The sequence below is a fragment of the Tachyglossus aculeatus genome, unplaced genomic scaffold (assembly GCF_015852505.1).
Source record: "Tachyglossus aculeatus isolate mTacAcu1 unplaced genomic scaffold, mTacAcu1.pri scaffold_212_arrow_ctg1, whole genome shotgun sequence".
Lineage (NCBI taxonomy): Eukaryota > Metazoa > Chordata > Mammalia > Monotremata > Tachyglossidae > Tachyglossus > Tachyglossus aculeatus.
The window spans coordinates 19,150-42,757 of record NW_024044928.1 but is presented as its reverse complement, the minus strand read 5'-3'; the positions used below and the strand labels follow the sequence as shown (position 1 = coordinate 42,757).

Here is a 23,608-nt window from a genome sequence, read left to right as displayed (position 1 = left end):
GTCTGATTTTGTTTTTCTATTCAGATTACAAAATTATCTGACTCTGCAGACTTTGCTTTTTATGGCATTTCCAGTGAATCCTGTCCTTCTATCTTTTGGGAAAGTTCTGGGGATAAGCCTGTTCGTTGAATCACTTTCTATCTGCACACTCCTTGTGTCCTTTGTTTCCTAACTTTTTATTTATGGAACTGTCTTGCCTTTCAAATGCAACTGCCAAGGTGCTGTCTTACTTCTGATTAAACAGGAGAATTTTATTTGCAGTTTTCTATCAGTGTTACATTTCCATTCCCATTCTTTTTAAAGAATAATACATTTTAACTGCTCTTCCTTCCCATTATCTGATGAAGACTGGTGATTATTTCGAACTGAAGCTTGCCCTAAAAAGGAAAGCTTCCTCAAGATTGTTTTGCATAGACTGCAGAACATTATGTGGGTAATCTTAAAGCATGTGGAATTGATTATTTTTGCTGGGTGGTAATGTGTTCCTATATGCTACCATTTCTTCTCTAGACTCTAAGCTCCTTGTGGGAAAGGAACATGTCAACCAAATCTGTCATATTGTACTCTCCCAAGAGTTGAGTACAGTGCTCTGCACACAGTGAACTCTCAATAAAAACAATTGATTGACCTGAAGTCCACCTAGTTCACAATTAGCACCCTGCTATTCCTTCTTTACTTTCCTTGCAGTTGGCCTGCCTCCTGAGTGTGAAGGCAATGAAATTATGTAGAGTCTTTTGGTGGCAGGTTTGTAAGTGGGAATAGAAATACTTGACTGCAAAGTAGTTAATCTAATTCCAATGATGTGGACTCTGGTTGGTGCTTAATGTTAGGTTTTCCTGAGCCAGGTTCTCTAAGGCAGATTTTTTTCCCGAAGAACTCTCTTCATGTACTACCCTTAGCTGCACGTAGCTTTGGAATTACCTCCAATCCCACGGCTAATGTTCCAGGAGCTTCAGCCCTACATAGGCTTCATGCCAGAGCAAGTGTCTCACTACTCTCCTACTACAATCCAGCCAGCACACTTCACTCCTCCAATGCCAACCTTCCCACTGTACCTTGATCTCCTCTATCTCGTCGCTGACCCCTGGCCCATGTCCTTCCTTTGGACATCTCCTCCAAGACGCCTTCCCTGACTAAACTCACCTTTCCTCTTCTCCTACACCCTTCCGTGTCACCCTGACTTGCTTCCTTTATTCATTCCCCCTTCCAGCCTCGTAGCACTTATGTACATATCTGTAATTTATTTATTTATATTGGTCTCTGTCTCCCATCTTGTTGTGGGCAGGGAATGTGTCCGTCCATTGTTATACTGTACTCTCCCAAGTGCTCTGTACAATGTTGTGCACACAGTAAATTATAAATGAAATTGAATGAATGAACAAAAGAAGGAGGGAATATGGGAAGCACTCTCTCTATCCTGCCACACCCTCCATAGGATTTTCATTCTTGGGCAAATTTTTCTTAGAATAAGTTGCATATGGTAAGATTTATGTGCCTGTATCCCCAAACGTGTAGGAGGGCTGTACTTCCTAGGTGTCTTCTAATCCCTCTGGGAAGAGGCAGGAAGAAGGTGGAGAAGCATTCACTCCCTCCCTATGGGAGCATGCTGGAACACATTTCCTCAGGGGGAAAATGAGTTGTGACCTCCCTGTTTTGAGGGGGTTGTTTCATTTCTAAATGGTCCTATGTTATGATTTGGATATCAGACCTTCCATTTGAAAGGAATTCCTCTCATCTGAAATACTCGTACCTTTCAGGTACCTTTTCCTATACCCTTTTACCTTGAGCCCCATGTGGGCCAGGGACTGGGTTTGACCTGATTAAACTGTATCTACCCCAGTGTTTAGGACGGTTATTGGCTTAGTACAGTGGTCTGTACACAGAAAGAACTTGCCAAAGTTGATGAATGTGGCACGTAGTAAATGTTCAACAAATGCTACCTGAAAAGAGAGCATGGGAATCGGAAGAACCTGGTTCTAATCCCGGCTCTTCCATTTTCCTGCTGTGTGACTTGTGCAAGCCTCAGTTTCTTCATTTGTAAAATGAAGCTTCAGTGTATGTTCACTCTTCCCCTTAGACAGTAAACTCCATGTAGGACAAGGACCGTGTCAGATCTGAGTATTTTGTATTTACCCCGGGGCTTAATATAGTACTTTGCACATAGTAAGCTCTTAAGGAATACCACTACTGTTGTTATTATTATAAAATGGTCACCAGAACTGGAGAAAGAATATATTTCTATTCTGGAAGCTCACTGTGGACAGAGACTGTGTCTACCAACTCTTGCACTGTACTCTCCCAAATGCTTAGTGCAGAATTCTTTATGCAGTAATAGCTCAATAAATGCTTGTCTTGCCTTATGCTTTTGAGTTGTCTCTGACCTATAGCGGCACCATGGACACATTTCTCCCAGAACACCTCATCTCCATCTGCAATCGTTCTGGTACAGTATCCTTAGAGTTTTCATGGTAAAAATATGGAAGTGATTTACTATTGCTTCCTTCCACACCGTAAACTTGAGTCTCCATCCTTGACTTTCTCCCATGCTGTTGCTGCCCAGCACCGGTGAGTTTTGACTTGTAGGTGATTGCCTTTCACTCTCTAGCCACTACCCAAACTAAGAAAGGAATGGGTATGCCTCTGCTTGACTCTCGCTCCCATAGTTGAGACTGGTAGAGTACTGGAAACTCTCCAGGTGTGACCTGGAGAGGGGAAATAAATGCTATTGATTGACTAATTGATCTTCCCCTCCATTCAGGTCAAACTTTGTTTTACTTTTCTCAATTTATAGATTCTTTTTATGACATTTTAAAAACTTCTTACTGTGTGTCCAGCACTTTTCTAAGCCCTGGTATAGATACAGGCTAATCAGGTCAGACACAGTCCCTATGGAAGGAGAACAGTTATTAAATCCCCATTTTACAGTTAAGGTAACTGAGGCACAGAAAAGTGAGGTGACTTTCCCAAGGTCAAGCAGCTGACAAGGGGTGGAGCCGAGATTAGAACCCAAGTCCTCTGACTCCCAGGACCGTGCTCTTTCAATTAGGTAATGCTACTTCTACTCAACCTTAAATGATAGTTTCCCCCTCCTCATCCCCCCTGCCTTACCTCCTTCCCCTCCCCACAGCACCTGTATATATGTATATACGTTTGTACATATTTATTACCCTATTTACTTGTACATATTTATTCTATTTATTTTATTTTGTTAATATGTTTTGTTTTGTTGTCTGTCTCCCCCTTCTAGACTGTAAGCCCGCTGTTGGGTAGGGACAGTATATGTTGCCAGCTTGTACTTCCTAAGCGCTTAGTACAGTGCTCTGCACACAGTAAGCGCTCAATAAATACGATTGAATGAATGAATGAGGGCCTGATCATCACCTCCTCTTACTTTTGGGACCATGTTTTCCTTACAGGCCATATAACAAATGGCTGAAATAAGAATATCTCATTGATAAATTAATTGACCATCAATGTGAACCCAGTCATCATCTTCAAGTCCATAACTGTTAAAGTGTTTGGCAATATACTAATTTTCCATTGGAAACTGTATGGAATAACTGACTTCAACTGTCTTTAAGAAATAATTTTCTAGGTGCACAAAAGGGACTACAGTCTTGCCCCACTTTTAATAAGTCATTTGGGAATGGATTTTCATACTTCATTGTGCATTGTGCAATTAACACATTTATTGATTTGCAAACTTTTAAATTAAAATATTCCCCAAGTGACTATTTTTACAGGGAATACTGGTGAGTTGTCAAAGATGGTGTTACAGCCTGCTGCATCTGCTAATGAGCCTTGGGAAATGATTTGGGTGTTGTTTTGTTTTGTTGTCTGTCTCCCCCTTCTAGACTGTGAGCCTGTTGTTGGGTAGGAACCGTCTCTATATGTTGCTGATTTGTACTTCCCAAGCACTTAGTACAGTGGTCTGCACACAGTAAGAGCTCAATAAATACGAATGAATGAATGAATGATGGGAATAAAACATAAAAATATGATCAGGGAAGACTGAACTCCTTGTCTTCCCTCCCAAACCCTGCCCTCTCCCTGACTTTCCCATCTCTGTTGACGGCACTACCATCCTTCCCGTCTCACAAGCCCGCAACCTTGGTGTCATCCTCGACTCCGCTCTCTCATTCACCCCTCACATCCAAGCCGTCACCAAAACCTGCCGTTCTCAGCTCTACAACATTGTCAAGATCCGCCCTTTCCTCTCCATCCATGCCGCTACCCTGCTCATGCTATCCCATCTGGACTACTGCATCAGCCTTCTCTCTGATCTCCCATCCTTGTGTCTCTCCCCACTTCAATCAATACTTCATGCTGCTGCCCGGATTGTCTTTGTCCAGAAACGCTCTGGGAATGTTACTCCCCTCCTCAAAAATCTCCAGTGGCTACCGATCAATCCGCGCATCAGGCAGAAACTCCTCACCCTGGGCTTCAAGGCTCTCCATCACCTCGCCCCCTCCTACCTCACCTCCCTTCTCTCCTTCTACAGCCCAGCCCACATCCTCCGCTCCTCTGCTGCTAATCTCCTCAACGTACCTTGTTCTCGCCTGTCCCGCCATCGACCCCCGGCCCACGTCATCCCCCGGGCCTGGAATGCCCTCCCTCTGCCCATCCACCAAGTTAGCTCTCTTCCTCCCTTCAAGGCCCTACTGAGAGCTCACCTCCTCCAGGAGGCCTTCCCAGACTAAGCCCCTTCCTTCCTCTCCCCCTCATCCCCCTCTCCATCCCCCCATCTTACCTCCTTCCCTTCCCCACAGCACCTGTATATATGTATATATGTTTGTACATATTTATTTCTCTATTTGTTTATTTATTTATTTTACTTGTACATATCTATTCAATTTATTTTATTTTCTTGGTATGTTTGGTTTTGCTCTCTGTTTCCCCCTTTTAGACTGTGAGCCTACTATTGGGTAGGGACTGTCTCTATATGTTGCCAACTTGTACTTCCCAAGCGCTTAGTACAGTGCTCTGCACACAGTAAGCGCTCAATAAATATGATTGATGATAATTACGATTGATGATCAGGGTCTAAAAAAAGAAAGAAAATGGCACTAAGATACCTGATATGCAGAAAATAAGCCAGGGAACCTAAAAGAAAGTATCCTCACCTCTCCTTATCAATTGATTTCCTTTGTGTTAAGGATAATTTTTAGTAGTAAACTCTTGAAAGAACTTGCAGCAGAGACTTGCCTATGCCTATGCAGCAAAGCAGTCTGGCTCAGTGGAAAGAGCACGAGCTTTGGAGTCAGAGGTTATGGGTTCAAATCCCAGCTCCGCCAATTGTCAGCTGTGTGACTTTGGGCAAGTCACTTATCTTCTCTGTGCCTCAGTTATCCCATCTGTAAAATGGGGATTAAGAGTGTGAGCCCCCTGTGGGACAACCTGATCACCTTGTTAGCTCCCCAGTGCTTAGAATAGTGCTTTTCACGTAGTAAGTGCTTACTAAATGCCATTATTATTGTTATTATTAACCTGGTAATGTAGTGAACAATGGAAAGAGGAGGGATGGTTAGAAAGGAGAGGGAGTAGAGGATATCCGAGAAGATAGAACAGATTTGGTGGGACAAAGAGGATTTTTGTGGCCTAATAAGTCGGTTTTGGGGACTTGGGAAGGTGTATTAACTATCAGGAGAACATTTATCAATAATTGATGTAGCACACCTATTTTCATTCCTAGAAATACATTTATTAAAGGCTCATTCACACATAGTACTCCTTCCAGAAAACAATGTTCTGCACACAGTAAGCACTCAATAAATACGATTGAACTTAGTTGCTGCCCTGCTAGGAATTAAAATGGTAAGTGTATGATATGGTGTAAGGAGTCTAAACTAAATGAGGGGTCACTGCCTTATAGCTTTCAAAATCTAATGGGAGTTCAGAATCGAATTTACTACAAAGTCTGTAGCACATGTAAATTTGAAACAGAAAGTGGAAGCAATACTGATTTTTTACAGGTCTTAATGTGAATATTTATGGAGTTCAAAGCTGTATAGGGCTTCTCAGGGAGAGGTTAAGAAAGTACAAGACATAAATATCCCATGTGGGACAGGGACATGTCCAACACGATTTACTTGCATCCACCCCAGTGCTTTGTATAGTGCCTAGCACATAGTAAGTGCTTAACAAATACCATTGTTATTATTATAAAGACAGAAAGAATCAGAACAGAAGAGAGAATCAATCAATCAACCAATTAACAGCGAGATTGAGGAAGGCAGAGATAAAGAAGTAAATAAAGGAACAGAGTAAATCTATTAATCAATCTGAAGTATTTATTGAGTGCCTACTATGTGCAGAGTACTTTTTTAAGCACAAGGAAGAGTAGGATAGAATTAGTAGACAGGATCCTTGCTCTCAAGGATCTTAAAGTCTAGATGGGGAGACAGTCACTGGAATAAATTAAAATTAGGCAGGAAGAATTAAAATGAGACAGAAATAGTTGAAAACACTTGGAAACAGTCATTAAGAAAGAACTAGAAGAGAATGAAATGGAAAAATCAGCAGAGAGGGACAGAGAAGGAAAATGCAGTGGTTACTGTCACAGTCACACACATACACAAACTTGACTATAAAGGCACACATGGTGATAGACAGTCACCAACTCTCATCTAGAAAGTCTTCAATAGTTATCATCCTTCTTCCATTACTGTCATCAGTTATCTTACGTTTCCATGGCCCTATCTGTCACGGTGACAGTTGCTGGGGTTGCTTGCTCCCTCTCGGTCTCAGGCAAGGCTGCTTTGCACACAGAAAAGGCAGTTCCAGAAATTTCTAGGAAACATCCAGCAGATGTGGTCATGATAGATGTGCCTGAGGCACATATAAAGTGTCTATTATATTGTTATATTGTATTTTCCCAAGTGCCTAGCACAATGCTCTGCACACAGCAAGTGCTCAGGAAGTCTGACTTTTTGATTGATTGTGGCAACCATAGCAGAAATGGGAAAGGAAGAATAAGGCAATGGCAATAAAGGGAAAAAGGAAAAGTAGGAGGAGGAGACCAAGTGGATGAGTAGTATTGGCTGTCTCTACTTACCTGCTACTGTTTCTGTCTCCACTGATGCTGTTTTCATGCCCCCTCTCCTGACTTTTAGCTAAGAGAGGGGTATCCAGTAGTTCGTACTATCACTTTGGGCTCAGGAGACTAGGACTCAAAAATTTGTGACCATCCCATCTGCCATGGTATAAATGGTCACCTTAGTCTTTATTTTTTATTGTACTTTGTTAAGCTCTCACTATGTTTCAGGCACTGCACTAAGCACTAAGATAGATAAAAGGTTATTGGTTTGAACACAGCTCCTGTCCCACATGGGGCTCCAAGTCTCACATTGGAAGGAGGAGGATTTAATCCCCTTTTTATCGATGAGGTGACTGAGGCATAGAGATGTTACGTGACTTGTCCAAGGCCAAACAGCAGACAAGGAGTGAAGCCAGCATTAGAACCTGGATCTGCTGACTTTCAGTCCCAAGCTCTTTCCACTAGGTCACATTTCTTATTTAATGAATTGCACTCATGGTGTCATACATCTTATTTTCCCTATTTTCTTCTTTAAGGCGCCTTTCACCTCTTGATTTCTCAAGCTATAGATCAAGGGATTAAGCATGGGGATCGCGATGGTGTAGAACACTGAAGCAATTGTATCAGTGTCCAGTGAATGATTTGATTTAGGCTGTAAATACATAGTCGCATAAAATATAGTAACAGATGTTAAGTGGGAGGTGCAGGTGGAAAAGGCTTTATGTCTCCCTTCAGAATAGTGGATCCTTAAGATGGCCAAGAGAATAAAAATGTAAGAGATGAGGACAATTAGAAGTGAGCCAAGCATATTAAAACCAGCAAATGCAAAAATCAGCCTCTCTTTGATACGGGTGTCAGAGCAAGTCAATGCTAACAAGGGGACCTCGTCACAATAGAAGTGATTGATGACATTGGAGTCATAGTAGGAGAAACGAAATGTCAGAAATGTGTGAAAAAATCCAACCAAAAAACAATATAGGTAAGTACCAGCTACCAGTTGGGTACACAGTTTCCAAGACATCACAGTCATATAAAGAAGAGGTTGGCAGATTGCCACATAATGGTCATACACCATCAATGACAGGAGAAAAATTTCTACATTCATAAAAGTGATGAAGCAACCTACTTGAATAGCACAGGCTGTGAAGGAAATGCTTTTCAATTCTACAGCCAAGTCCACCAACATGTTGGGAGTGATGGAAGAGGTATAACAGAAGTCAACAAAGGCTAAATGGCTTAGGAAAAAGTACATAGGAGTGTGAAGTCGAGGGCTGAGCCCAATTAATCTGATCAGTCCAAGATTCTCCATGACACCAACTACATAGATCAATAGAAAAAACACAAAAAGGATGGCCCGCATGTGTACGCTATCTGTGAGCCCCACCAGAATGAACTCCATCACTTCAGAATAGTTACCTCGCCCCATGAGATCCTCCAGATTTTCCAGCCGTTAACCCAAGAGGTGGGATTATATTAGCAAAGCAAGAGTAAAGTGGTGTGTGATTCTTTCAGGCTAATGGAATAAAATTTAGCATAACATAACGGAATGATATTTAGTTTAATGTAACGCGCCCCCAATATATTTGTAGACAATCAACCTCAAAAGCATCTACTTGTAGTAGTAGTATTAGCAGTAATACAATTTATTGAGTGATCATTTGATGTGGTGTACTGTTTAGGGACTTGGCAAGGACAGAATCAGGAATCTTAGTTCAAGTAATAGACCTTCCTATCCAGAAAATTAGGGATGTTGATTATCTTAATTTCGTTAGAATTTGTCCAAGGGCAAGAGTGAACTCCTTGAAACCATACTTGAAAAGGTAAATGTTTTGTTCTCATTTACAGATTTGCACCAAGTAGTTTGTGTCCGATGGTTGGTGCAGACTTGATAAGGATAGGAATTTCATTAGTTCCCTAATATTCTTCAGAAACACTGGCAACTTTAACAAGATGAACTCCTTCTCAGGGGAAATTATTTCAAGCCTTCATTTTGGGGATGGAAAAGGAATCATTTACCCTGGAGAGAAGTAGAAGCAAATTTCACCAGAGGAACTGTGAAGAGGAAAGGCTTGTTACTGAAGAGTTCTTGAGCTTGCCAAATCATTCAACTACAGCCATTTGGCTGGGGTTCTTGAGGTCCGTCCAATGAGCCCTGAGTGGAAAGTCACTCACCCCTCACTTCCTCCTCTAGCCTCCATTCGAAGCAGGTATGTGCCTGCTACAGAACTCTCCTCTAATCTCTGTTTGAAGCAGGGGTGTGCCTGCTATAATTGGAGAATCATCCCTGGGCAAAATGGCTTGCATAGTCTGCCACTCCACTTCTGTCCAAGATGACTCTTAAATCTCAGGGAGCCAGCTTGCTGGAAAATGAGCCCAACATCGAATTGTCAGTAATACACATAGTTTCTCTCCTGACACTTCCTGTGAGGGATCTTGGAATTCTTGGGTTCACTCCCCAAGCTGGGAAAGATGGAAAAATGCATTATTGTTATTTATTTACATTTATAGGAATGTCCCTTTGCAGTCTCAAGACTCCCCATTTTACCCTTAGACACAGATGGTAATCACGTTCAACATTGTTTTTCATGTTAGGTTTTTTTTTCCCTTCAGTTTTCCAGGAGGTTTTTCACGAGAAATTTTTGGGGAGCCAATAGGGGAGGTGAGCAGGGAGGAGGATGAACCTTAGCTTTTGAAGTTCAGCAAAATACTAGACAGAAACCACCTTTAAAAATCACCGCCAATAAAAGAGGACAATACTGGATTTGTAGCTCTGTGGATAGAAAATTGTAATCATAATTTAATTCCTTCCTTTTATTAACCTATTTGTAAATATTCTTCTGTATCTCTTCCATTGGAGTGTGCACAGTTGAGCAGGGAATCTGTCACTTTTCTGTTTTGCATTTCCTGGGCGATTAGTACAAGGCACTGCATCCAGTGGACACTCAGTAAATATTACTTCAGTGACTACTACTACGATTTGAGAAACAAATAAGATTGCCCTGGCTTATTAACAATAATAATAATAATAGTATTTGTTAAGCACTTACTATGTTTCAAGCACTGTTCTAACCATTGCGGTAGATACAAGCTAGTCAGTTTGGACACAGTACCTGTCTCACATGGGGTTTACAGTCTTAATCTCCAATTTACAGGTGAGGTAACTGAGGCACAGAGAACTTCAGTAATTTGCCCCAGGTCATGCAGCGGACAGGTGGTGGAGCTGGGATTAGCACTCAGATCCTTGTGTATAAACAAGAGTTATTTAATCAACTGCAACAGAGAAAGTACAATTCTCTGGTACAGTGCTCTGAACACAGTAAGCGTTCAATAAATACAATTGAATTGAATTGAATTGAATTCTGGCTCCCAGGTCAATGCTCTATCCACTAGGCCATGACTTTTCCCACAAGCAAGAGGATTGCTTAAGCTACTCTCCTGGATGACCCCTTTTGCTAGGGTTTTGGCTTATGTATATGCAAAGGAAAGGTTGAAATACTTATAAATCCTTACTCTTTCAATCTGTTATAAGAAGACTGAAATTCCATGACAGGAATGCTCCCAAGAATATCACCTTTTCTTGAGGATAGCAAACTTTTCACTTTCCTTGGCAAGTCACAGAATTTATAGTTAGGGTCATTTTCAACAGAGAAAAATGTAAACTCATTGTGGGCAGGGAATGTGTCTGTTTATTGTTGTATTGCACTCTCCCAGGCACATAGTACAATGCTCTGCACAGAGTGAGCACTCAACGAATATGATTGAATGAATTGAGGAATTGTCAGGAAACATCATAGTAATTATTATTATTATTGTATTCGTTAAGCACTTACTACGTGCCAAGCACAGTTCTAAGCACTGTTTGGCATGTTGACCGAACAAATTTTAAATGAATTGGTCACTTTTGTCATTACAGCTATATTGTGTTAGCATGACTACACGTTTCTAGAATGTAAACTCACTGTGGGCAGGGAATATGTCTGCCAACTCTGTTTTATTGTACTCTTCCAGCACTTAGTACAGTGCTTTGCATACATTAAGGGCTCAATAAATACCTTTGATTGATTGATTGACTCAAGCTAGTTACTTTGTTGCAGTTGATGACATAACTTCTTTACACATAACACCTTCCTTTGCAGTGTAACTATTTAAGGAAGAAGACAGATATTATGCCATCTCAATTATCTCATCATGGTAATTAATTACCAGGAAATCACACAATTCTGTAAAGCCCAACATACCTCAGTACTGGAAGTTATGAAATCCCCAAGATCAACAGTCCCTAGCAGAAATCCTTCACCATACCTCTTTACCTCTTCCACTCTTATCTGGATAATTTAGAGGGCAATTTCTTTAGGAAAGCAGTGGGTTTTTAACCATTATTTCATAACACATGTTGCATTATGGAAAAATGAACGATCCAGTTTCTTCTTCTTCCAAATACTCCTGGTTAAAATGCAGATTACATGGGATAAACTATATACTGAAATATATTCCCCTTGGAATATGGCTCATGAAGGACCCATCAGAGAATATATAAAGTAAACAGTGGGTAACCAAGGAGCATTCCTTAATAAGGATTTTAAATAGCATACCCCAGTGGACCAAGAGTCACAGAGATATTTGTAAGTGGGAAGTGAGGAATTGTAAGCTCCTCCCTATACTGTAAACTCATTATGGGCAGGGAACATGTCTGCTAATTTATCTTGTATTGTACTCTCCCAATCTCTTAGAACAGTGCTCTGCACATAGTAAATGCTCAATAAATGTCATTGATGGATTATTTTACCACATAATCAATCATTAATATTTAACAAGTGCTTAGTGTGCATAGGGCACTGTACTAGGCATTTGGTTGAGTACCATAAAGAAGGTAGACATGATGCCTGCCCTCAAAGAGCTTAAAATAGCTTTCAAAAGGGAATGTCATCCACAGAGGGTAAAGAATGAAACCAAAGAAATTGATGAAAGACTACTGCAGCAATGGACCCCTTCCTACTCCTGCCTCAACCCAAGTAGACCTCTTCTTTAAGTTTCATGCTTGGGGTTTTCCAAACGTGCTGAGGCCAAATGTAATACATTGCATCTGTGGAAGTTAGGCTGGTTAAAAATAATAATAATTGTAATTATTTTAATAATTATATATTTGTTAAGTGCTTACTATGTGACAAGCACTGTTCTAAGCACTGGAATAGATACAAAGTAATCAGGTTAGACACAGTCCCTGTCCTATATGGGTATCACAGTCTTTATTCCCATTTTACTTATAAGGTAACTGTGGCAGAAAGAAGTTAAGTGACTTGACCAAAGTCATACAGCAGACTCGAGGCAGAGACGGGATTAGAACCCAGGTCCTTCTGACTCCCAGGCCTGTACTTTATCTACTAGGTCCTGCTGCTTCTTTAGCTGTCCCATCTGCCCCTACACACACACACACATACACACACACACACACACACACAAACGCACACACAATCCACAGCCCCTTATGCAATTGAAAGAGTTGATTATGACTTGACAGTAAGTAATTACTGTCTATTAAATCCTTATTGTGTGTCAACTACTCTTCCCAGATGTATATAGATAATCACTTCAGATACAGTTTCTGCCCCATGTGGGACTCACACTCTAAGAGAGAAAGGCAGTTTTCATTTAGGAAGAATTTTCTCCTGCTGAAAATTTTGTTACTACGATTTCAAGAGAATTATTTCTCATTAGAAAATCCTTTCTGAATTGCTAATTATTTGAAAGTTGCTGTTTTTTATACTTAACATTTTAAAGTTATTGTAAGTAATAGTATCTCTATCAAAATTCTCTTCCATCTTTTCCACGTAGGGGATATAAGCAAATTCAGGGGGCTCAATTTTATAATGAATTGTTATCCAGTTATCCAGTCTTGTTTGCTTGCTTTGATTCTGAAAAGTAACTCAATTGAAGTTCATTTGAATTTCATCCTATAGAAATTGCATTTCATTTCCAAAGTTTAATTTGATGTCTTTCAAAGTGTATTATTGCTTGGGCTTAGTGAATGTTAAGTAGTTATATCAAATATCACAAACTCTTCTTTTTTCAGTGTTCCTGGTTGACAAACAGCTGACTTTTATTAAAATTCATCAGCAAACATTTTGAACCTAAAACTTCCTAGGAAAATTCAAATGCCCTGACTAGTTCCTATATTATATTAATATACTCCATTATGATTTGGTTTTAAATTTTTGTCTGATTCTGTTTTTTCCCACCACTGGAAAAATTTCAGGTCACTCCACCTGTGCTGTATTTTACCAGAATTTTTTTTACAAGCCCTGAATTTCTGGTCCAATCATCATCATCATCATCATCATCATCATCATCATAGTGTTTGCTAAGCATTTACTATATGCTAAACACTGTAATAAGTACTGTAGTAGATATAAGATAATCAGGTCCCACAGAGGGCTCATAGTCTAAGAAGGAAGGAGAAGAATTTATCCCCATTTTACAGATGCAGTAACTGAAGCCCAGAGAAGTGAAGTGACTTGCTCAAGGTCACACAGCAGACATGTAGTAGAACTGGGATTAGAAATCAGGGCCTTCTGACTCCTAGGCCTGTACTCTTTCCACTAGGCTGTGCTGCTTCTCACGCTGGTCTACCCTCCCATCCTACATGGACATACAAATGGATTAATTTAAGGCTGGATAACGTAGTGAAATGGCCCTAGATGTTGGAGCCAGTGCAGTGAGGATGTTGGCTTCCAGAAGTGTCCCAGACTGCTCTGCCTGTAGGGTAAGAGACATTGGTCAAGTCATAAGTCACAGGAGCAAGATGGCTTTTCCGAAGGAAACTGCAGTGAGTTTACTGATAATTGTGGTATTTATTAAGAGAGTTAAGCCCTGGGGTAGATACAGGAAAATCAGAATGGACACAGTCCCTTCCCACCTGGGGCTCACAGTCTAAGGGGAAAGGAAAACAGTATTTAATCCCTATTTTATCTCTATTTTACAGATGAGGAAACTGAGGTATAAAGAAGTAAAGTGACTTGCCCAAGATCACATAGCAGGTAAGGAGTGGAGCTGGGATTAGAGTTAGGTCTCCTAGCTCCCATTCCTGTGATTTTTCCACCAGGCTATGCTTGTCCCTATCTTTTCTGAACAGTGGTAGGAAATTGGGCAGGCTTCTGTCCCTCCATTATGTCTCAAACTGAGGGAAATATGGGCAGAACGCAGAGGTTCAGAAATGATTTACATGTTCTGCTTCTTGCTTGACTAGTGCCTTTTTCTGTCCCAAGATGATAACGAAGTTCTATTTTCAAGTCAAATATATAATTGACGGGAACATTTGAAAATGACTGAAAACACCTTCTAATGCCGTGCAAATTTCTAAGCATGGTCCTTTTCTAATTCCCCAGCTTGATTATCTGGTCTTTATATTAAAAGGAAACAGTCCAGAGATATTTTAAACAGGATTTTGGTCTCATTATTAAAGTGTTTTATTGAATGGATTTCAGGATTTCAGGAATTTGAAATGTAGCCAACAAGCAGTGAGAGTTCTTTCCAGGGCCTCCTTCACCTTCTAGTTCCTCAGATTGTAAATCAGGGGGTTCAGCATAGGAATCACTTGGGTGTAAAACACGGAGTCCATTTTATCTGTTTCAAATGGATGACTAGCTAGCTTGTCTTGGGCAGAATGGATCTTTAGGATGGTAGAGATGATGAAGATGTAGAAGATCAGGACAACCAGGAGGGAGAAAACCAAAATGAAAGTAGAATCCCCCAAAATGAAGTATTCTACCACACGGGTATCAGATCAGGACAACGCAAGGATGGGTAGGCTTATCACAATAGAAATGATCGATGATATCACTGCAGAAGGACAACCGAAACGTGGAGACTACCATGAACAGGGCGACAGACAAGCTGTAGATGTAGGGAATGGCAACCAAAAGAGTGCAAACTTTCTTGCAATCATCAGGAGATGATGATCCTGTAGAGCAGAGGATTGCAGATGGCCACGTAGCAGTCGTAGGCCATTGCAGCCAGGAAGAAAAGTTTGGTAATGATAAAAATAATGAAACAACAGAGTTGCATTGTGCAGAGGTAGCAGGAAATAGATTTTCTCTCCTCCAACAAATTTACCATCATTTGGGGGCCCACAGCTGTGGAGTAGCCAACCTCAACCAAAGCCAAGTGGCCGAGGAAAAAGTATGTGGGAGTTTGAAGTCGAGAATCAGTCCTGGTCAGGAAGATAAGGCCCAGGTTCCCCACAACTGTGGTACAATAGATAAGCAGAAACACAACGAAGAGAGGGATCTGCAGCTCTGGAAGTTTTGTGAGCCCGGTGAGAATGAACTCACTCAGCTGGGAACGATTTCCCTCAGCCATGATCCCCGGGGTAGGTATCTGTAACTGGAGAAAGGAGAGCGGTCTAAGTACTATCCTTCACGTTTTAGCTCACATTCATTCAGGAAGGGGAGGCAAAAGACATTTCTTTAGAGCACCTTCAATTTAGATTTTTTTTCACCTTAAATAAAAGTTATTCTAGTCTCTAGACTGTGAGCTCATTATGGACAGGGAATGCGTCTGCTTGTTGTTGTATTGTACTCTCCCAAGCGCTAAGTACAATGCTTTGCATACAGTAAGTGCTTAATAAATACGATTGAATGAATGAATAGTCCCTCTTGGATCTTAAATGGTTTGTGGTTCCACGCCTCTTTTTATACCCAGTTCTTTTACATGTTAACATAACATGTTAACATAAAACAAGTATTGAAAAAAACAATGAAGAACTATTACCACTCTGGTATATGATGCAGAGAAGATTAGGGACCTCTGGTCAACAAGTAGCAGTGGTAGCTTTTATTGAGCACCCATTTGGTGTGGTTCACTGCATTAAGTGCTTGGGGAGTACAGACTATCACAGCGACATGTTCCCTGCCCACAAGAAGCTTACATTCTACTGGGGAAAGCAAACATGAAAATATAAAAATGACTACAGAATAGTTTTATAATTTTGTGTGCTGTTTAAATTTACTCAAAAGAGAGCATTTCCTTTCTACTCTGATCAGAGAAGCAGCATGGTTTAGTGGAAGAGCATGGGCTTGGGAGTGAGAGGATGTGGGTTCTAATACCAGCTCTGACACTTGTCTGCTGTGTGACTTTGGGCAAGTGACTTCATTTCTCTGTGCCTCAGTTACCACATCTGTAAAATGGGGATTAAAAGTGTGAGCCCCTCATGGGACAACCTGATTACCCTATAGCTACCCCATTGCTTAGAACAGTGCTTGTTACATAGTAAGCGCTTAACAAATATCATTATTATTATTATTATCATAAGGGCAGATACTTCATATACCTAATCGGTGGTCCTTACAACAAACAGGAACTTTCCTTCAACATATCAGATAATCAAGACTCTAAGTAATGACCTTGGTATCGATTAGATGCAAAGTTTACAACAGAATGGACATGCTTGTGTGTTATAGATGAGAATTCACCGAGAAGCATAGATTCAACTCCCTTCTCATATCCAACAATGACTCTCCTCTGCTTCAAAGCCTTATTGAGAGTGTGTCTCCTCCAAAAGCCCTCCTTTCCTCTTCTCCCACTGCCTTCTGCATCACCCTTTCTTCATTCCCCTTCCTAGCCCCACAGCACTTATGTATATATCTGTATTTCTGTAAATGAGAAGCAGCGTAGCTTAGTGAAAAGAACATGGGCTTGGAAGTCTGAGGTTGTAGGTTAGAGAAGCAGCGTGGCTCAGTGGAAAGAGCACGGGCTCTGGAGTCAGAGGTCATGGGTTCAAATACCGGCTCTGCCAACTGTCAGCTGTGTGACTTTGGGCATGTCACTTAACTTCTCTGAGCCTCAGTTATCTCATCTGTAAAATGGGGATTAAAACTGTGAGCCCCCCGTGGGACAACCTGCTCACCTTGTAACCTCCCACGTGCTTAGAACAGTGCTTTGCACATAGTAAGCGCTTAATAAATGCTATTATTATTATTATTATTATTATTATTCTAATCCAGGGTCTGCCACTCATCAGCTATGTGACTTGGGACAAATCACTGAACTTCTCTGTACCTCAGTTACCTCATCTGTAAAATGGGGATTAAGACTGTGAGTCCCACATGGGACAATCTGATTACTTTGTATCTCCCCCAGTGCTTAGAATAGTGCTTGGCACATTCATTCAATCATACGTATTGAGTACTAACCGTGTTCAAAGCACTGTACTAAGAACTTAACAGACACCATCATTATTATTAATTCAATTATATTAATCTCCATCTCTCCCTCTAGACTGTATGCTCATTGTGGGTAGGGGATGTGATTGTTTATTGTTAGGTTGTACTATCCCAGGTGCTTAGTACAGTGCTTTTCACACAGTAAGCATCTATAAATACGGTTGTCTGACTGACCAACTCAATTCTCAAGAGAAATTGGATCTTTAGCTGAATGTACATAAAGCACAAGCAAAGGTCACACATTAGTGCTAATGTGTGGGGGGGGCACGGATGTTTGGCATAGTGCTGGCCTCCCTCTTTGGCAAGGAGTTTCCCTATTGGGTACAGACAGGAGTCGCCCTTTAGAGATCCTTGGGAGGATGGAGGGGATTGAAGTTAGTGACTCCATACCTCTTTAAAGAAATTGGTGGCCTCAAGAGAGGGGGCAACAGTGGGCAGTCCCAGAAAACTTTCCAGAGATAGCTGAGCCCCCAAAACAGGACTGCTTTTCATTCTCATGTCCTAGTGGAAAAAGAAGGGGCTTGGAAGTCAGAGGACGTGGGTTCTATTCCTGACTACACCACTAGTCTGCTGTAGGACATTGGGCAAATCACTTAACTTCTCTATGCCTCAGTTACCTCATCTGTAAAATGAGGATTAAGACTGGGAGCCCCATGTGGGACTGGGGCTGTGCCCAACCTAATTACCTTGTATCTACCCCAGTGCTTAGAATAGTACTTGGAACAACTAGCGCTTAGAACAGTGCTTTGCACATAGTACAAGCTTAACAAATGCCATCATTATTATTGTAAGCACTTAGCACGTACCACAATTATCATTATTATTAGTATCTACCAAACATAGTCCTCATGCTGGACACTGTCCACCTTTCCTCAAAACAAGCTCTTGGGCATGTGGACAAGGAACATGCCTATCAACTCTGTTATATTGAACTCTCTCAAGCACTTAGTACAGTGCTCTGCACACAGCAGTCACTCAAGAAAAATATTATTATTTTTCTTGAGCAATCATGTTCTAGCACTGTGCTAAGCATTGGGGTAGGTACAGTACAATCAGATCAGAAACAATCCCTTTTCCATATGGGACTCACAGTCTATGAAAGGAGGAGGGAAAATAAGCATTTATTTCTCTTTTATAGGTGAGGAAATTGAGACACAGAGAAAGTAAGTGAAGTCCATTGTCATACATCAGGTAAGTGGTGGACGTGGGATTAGAACCCAGGTTTCCTGCTTCCCAGCCCTGTGGTCTTGCCATTAAGCCATGTTACTTCCCATTCCTACAGATGTCCCTGGTCTTAGATATCTTGATTTGCCTTTGCATCATTTCAGTCCCAAGTAAAGTCAAGGATTTCCAAATGACTTTAGGAACGTCTCAAAAAAACCCAGTGACATTAATCGGTAAAATAAAATCCACAAGCAGAAGAGCAACTCTGTATGCCACAGGGATTGGGTCTTCTAACTCTGTTGTGCTTTTTCAAGTGACTAGAACAGTGCTGTGCACAAAAGGAAGATAAGATTATCCTATCAGGACTGGAGTAAAGGTGAAAATATGAGGGTCTAATGACAGTATTAGAGGAAAAGAGTGGGAGAGAAAACATATACTAAGGTCAACTAGAAAGACAAGACAATATGAAGTATCAATAATAATGTGTTATCGACAGTAAAGTGCAAAATAAGTTAACCAGTGTAAATCGGCGGCAGAGTTCAAGAACCCAAGGTAGTGACGCAGATAGGAAAAATGATTCGGAGACATGAGTTCAGATAAAGCAGAAAAGGAGGAAGGTGGGTACCTGCCCGTTCACCTCCCGAGAGAGGTACGAGTGACATGCAGCCCCGATCCCATTCACACTGTGTCATTTATTAAGTTACAGCAATGCGGGAGTGAGCAATGGGAGCTTTAGGGAACCACTGAGGACCGACAGGATTGTTGTGAATTTTCATTGGTCTCTGTTATCACAACCTTGTACAGACAAAAGCTACTTGTTATAGGCCTGAAAACCCCCTCCTCCATCCCTCACGCCCAAAGATCTGGCCTCCTACTTCATTACTAAAATTAACTCCATCAGGTCTGAGATCCTCAAAGTCACCCCTCCCCCTTCCCCATCCCCAGGACTCTCAACCCTCTCCACTACTCTCACATCCTTCCCAGCAGTATTTTCAGATGAGAACTCCTCCATCCTCTCAAGTGCTACTCCCACCTGTGCTTCAGACCCCATTCCCTCTCATCTTATTAAATCTCTCGCCCCTTCCCTCCTCTCTTCCTTAACGTCCATCTTCAACCGCTCACTCTCCACTGGTTCCTTCCTCTCTTCCTTCAAAAATCATCATCATCATCAATCGTATTTCTTGAGCGCTTACTGTGTGCAGAGCACTGTACTAAGCGCTTGGGAAGTACAAATTGGCAACATGTAGACACAGTCCCTACCCAACAGTGGGCTCACAGTCTAAAAGGGGGAGACAGAGAACAAAACCAAACATACTAACAAAATAAAATAAATAGGATAGATATGTACAAGTAAAATAAATAAATAAATAAATAAATAAATAAATAAATAGAGTAATAAATATGTACAAACATATATACATATATACAGGTGCTGTGGGGAAGGGAAGGAGGTAAGATGGGGGGATGGAGAGGAGGACGAGGGGGAAAGGAAGGAAGGGGCTCAGTCTGGGAAGGCCTCCTGGAGGAGGTGAGCTCTCAGCAGGGCCTTGAAGGGAGGAAGAGAGCTAGCTTGGTGGATGGGCAGAGGGAGGGCATTCCAGGCCCGGGGGATGACGTGGGCCAGGGGTCGATGGCAGGACAGGCGAGAACGAGGTACGGTGAGGAGATTAGCAGCAGAGGAGCGGAGGGTGCGGGCTGGGCAGTAGAAGGAGAGAAGGGAGGTGAGGTAGGAGGGGGCGAGGTGATGGAGAGCCTTGAAGCCCAGGGTGAGGAGTTTCTGCCTGATGCGCAGATTGATTGGTAGCCACTGGAGATTTTTGAGGAGGGGAGTAATATGCCCAGAGCGTTTCTGGAAAAAGATAATCCGGGCAGCAGCATGAAGTATGGATTGAAGTGGAGAGAGACACGAGGATGGGAGATCAGAGAGAAGGCTGGTGCAGTAGTCCACACGGGATAGGATGAGAGCTTGAATGAGCAGGGTAGCGGTATGGATGGAGAGGAAAGGGCGGATCTTGGCAATGTTGCGGAGCTGAGACTGGCAGGTTTTGGTGACGGCTTGGATGTGAGCCAAACATGCCCACATCTCCCCCATCCCAAAAAAACCCTCTCTTGACCCCAGCTCCCCTTATAGTTATAGCCCTATCTCACTCCTACTATTCCTTTCCAAACTCCTAGAATGAGTCGTCTACACCAGCTTCCACGAATTCCTCAATGACAAGTCTCTCCTTGAACCCCTCCAATCTGGCTTCCATCTCCTACACGCCTCCGAAACTGCCCTCTCAACGGTCACCAGTGACCTCCTTCCTGCCAAATCCAATGGCTCCTACTCTATCCTAATCCTTCTCGACCTCTCAGCTGCCTTCCACACTGTCGATCACCCCCTTTTCCTCGACAAGCTATCCAACTAGGGCTTCACTGACTCCGTCCTCTCCTGGTTCTCCTCTTATCTCTCCAGCTGTTCATTCTCAGTCTCCTTTGCGGCCTCCTCCTTCCCCTCCCATCCCCTTACTGTAGGGGTTCTTCAATGGTCAGTTCTTGGTGCCCTTCTTTTCTCTATCTACACTCACTCCCTTGGTAAACTCTTTTGCTCCCACGGCTTCAACTATCATCTCTATGCTGATGACACCCAAATCTAGATCTCTGCCCCAGTTCTCTCTCCCTCCCTCCAGGCTCGTATCTCCTCCTGCCTTCAGGACATTTCCATCTGGATGTCTGCCCGCCATCTAAAACTCAATATGTCCAAGACTGAACTCCTTATCTTCCCGCCCAAACCGTGCCCTCTCCCTGACTTTTCCATCACTGTAGACGGCAGTACCATCCTTCCCATCTCACAAGCCCACAACGTTGGTGTCATCCTCGACTCTGCTCTCTCGTTCACCCCACACATCCAATCCGTCACCAAAACCTGCCGGTCTCACCACCACAACATCGCCAAGATCCGCCCTTTCTTCTCTATCCAGACCGCTACCTTGTTGGTTCAATCTCTCATCCTATCCCGACTGGATTCCGACTGGATTACTGCATCAGCCTCCTCTCTGATCTCCCATCCTCCTGTCTCTCCCCACTTCAGTCTATACTTCACTCTGCTGCCCGAATTATCTTTGTACAGAAACGCTCTGGGCATGTTACTCCCCTCCTCGAAAAATCTCCAGTGGCTGCCAGTCAACCTTTGCATTAGGCTAAAACTCCTCACTCTCAGCTTCAAGGCTCTCCATCACCTCGCCCCCTCCTACTTCACCTCCCTTCTCTCCTTCTACAGCCCAGCCTGCATCCTCCACTCCTCTGCTGCTAATCTCCTCACTGTGCCTCATTCTCACCTGTCTTGCCATTGACCCTCAGCCCACGTCCTTCCCCTAGCCTGGAATGCCCTCGCTCCACACATCCACCAAGCTAGCTCTCTTCCTCCCTTCAAAGCCCTACTGAGAGCTCACCTCCTCCAAGAGGCCTTCCCAGACTGAACCCCCTTTTTCATCTCCTCCTCCCCATCCCCTGCCCTACCTCCTTCCCCTTTCCACAGCACTTGTATATATTTGAACAGATTTATTACTCTATTTACTTTACTTGTACATATTTACTATTTTTTTTATTTTGGTAATGATGTGCATATAGCTATAATTCTATTTGTTCTGAAGATTTTGACACCTGTCTACACGTTTTGTTATATTGTCTGTCTCCCCCTTCTAGGTTGCGAGCCCGTTGGACTGTCTCTATATATTGCCGACTTGTAATTCCCAAGCGCTTAGTACAGTTCTCCACACACTGTAAGTGCTCAATAAATCCGATTAAATGAATGAATGGACTTTGCCGTACAGACTGGAGTTACTTGTTATCGGCCCTTCAATCTTGCATCGACAGGTGTTACTTGTTACTGGCCTTAAAGACATTCTGTTGTTGAGTCTTGCATAAAATACAAAAAGGAGTTGCTCTCGGCCTGCCCAAAATGGAGGGTTATTGTCGGTATGCACAAGATGGAGTCAGTCATGCCAAGTCCCCTGGGGGACAACAATCCCCTCTTTGATCCTTCCGATGCCCACGGCCTCCGGGAAGATCATATATGACCCTCCTAGGAATAACAAAGGTCTTCCGCAGTTGGCACCTAAAGCAAAGGACAAGGCAAAGACAAAAAATTAGAGGCACAAAGGAAAAGACAGAAAAATCCAGGGACAACAGATCACACAAAATCTAGGCACAACAGACGGCATGGCAGCCCACAGACTACGTACAACAATCCCCCCTCAGTGAAACACGGCATCCAGACGGTGCTGTATGTCCATGATCTCAGCCTTGGACAGGGGTTCGATCGGGGGCTGCAGAAACATCAGGGTAGATGAGGCACATAGGATGCAGGCCTTCAGGAGCTGAAAAACACAGCATACCATAAACAAGATGTACAGGAAAACTAGAGCTACACAAATGGGGTGACATGCCCGGCTGCCCAACAGTCGGCCTCGTTGGCTTGGTGATTGCCCAAACTCAGGGAATCATTTTCTCGGGTGTGGGCATGCACATGCACAATGGCCACCACAACTGGGAGCATGAGGTCCCCTAGTAGGTGCTCTATACGATCCCTATTAACAACCTGATGGCCATTTTAGGTAAGAAACTCACGGGCTTTCCATAGGGCACCTGTAGCATGACAGACCCCAAAGGCATACTTACTGTCTATATAGATGGTCACATACTTCCCCTTACTGAGTAATAATGCCTGTGTAAGGGCTTTGAGCTCAGCTTCCTGAGCACTACAGGAAGCTGGAAGCAAGCTAGTCCACAGCACAGAAGTTAGGGTAACAATGGCAGCACCGGTGAGGTGCACACCTTGATCCATATAGGAGGAGCCATCCAAAAACAAAGTTAGATCAGGAGTGGACAGAGGCTCATCGCATAGGTCTGGTCGAGGAGCGACACTTTCCCGAGATACCTCGTCACAGTCATAAATTTGGTCAGTCATTTGGGAAGACTCCAGCAGGGTAGCCAGATTCAAGGAGCCACAGTGCTCCTCATGTACCTGTGGATTCTCCAATAAGGCAATCTCATACTTAGTCAGACATGCCACAGATAAGTCTTGTGTGGCTGCTCCATGAAGGAGGTGCACAATTTCATGTGGAGTCTGAACAACAACGGGATGGCCCAAGAGGATATCCTGAGACTTTTTGAGCAACATTACCACTGCAGCTATGCAGCGGATACAGCA

The 23,608-nt window shown here is 42.6% G+C and overlaps 1 protein-coding gene and 1 pseudogene across 1 annotated transcript; both read right to left on the bottom strand.

Annotated features, from left to right (window-relative positions):
• Window positions 1-7,529: 7,529 nt before the first annotated feature.
• LOC119923654 (olfactory receptor 1038-like) lies at window positions 7,530-8,462 on the bottom strand. The gene has a single exon (XM_038742980.1). The coding sequence runs from the start codon at window positions 8,460-8,462 to the stop codon at window positions 7,530-7,532; it is 933 nt and encodes a 310-aa protein (XP_038598908.1).
• A 6,051-nt stretch (window positions 8,463-14,513) lies between these two features.
• LOC119923652 lies at window positions 14,514-15,391 on the bottom strand (annotated as a pseudogene).
• Between the last annotated feature and the right edge of the window lie 8,217 nt (window positions 15,392-23,608).

Coding starts and splice junctions, on each gene's coding strand:
- LOC119923654 (XM_038742980.1), bottom strand. CDS start 8,462: ATGGGGCGAGGTAACTATTCTGAAGTGATGGAGTTCATTCTGGTGGGG.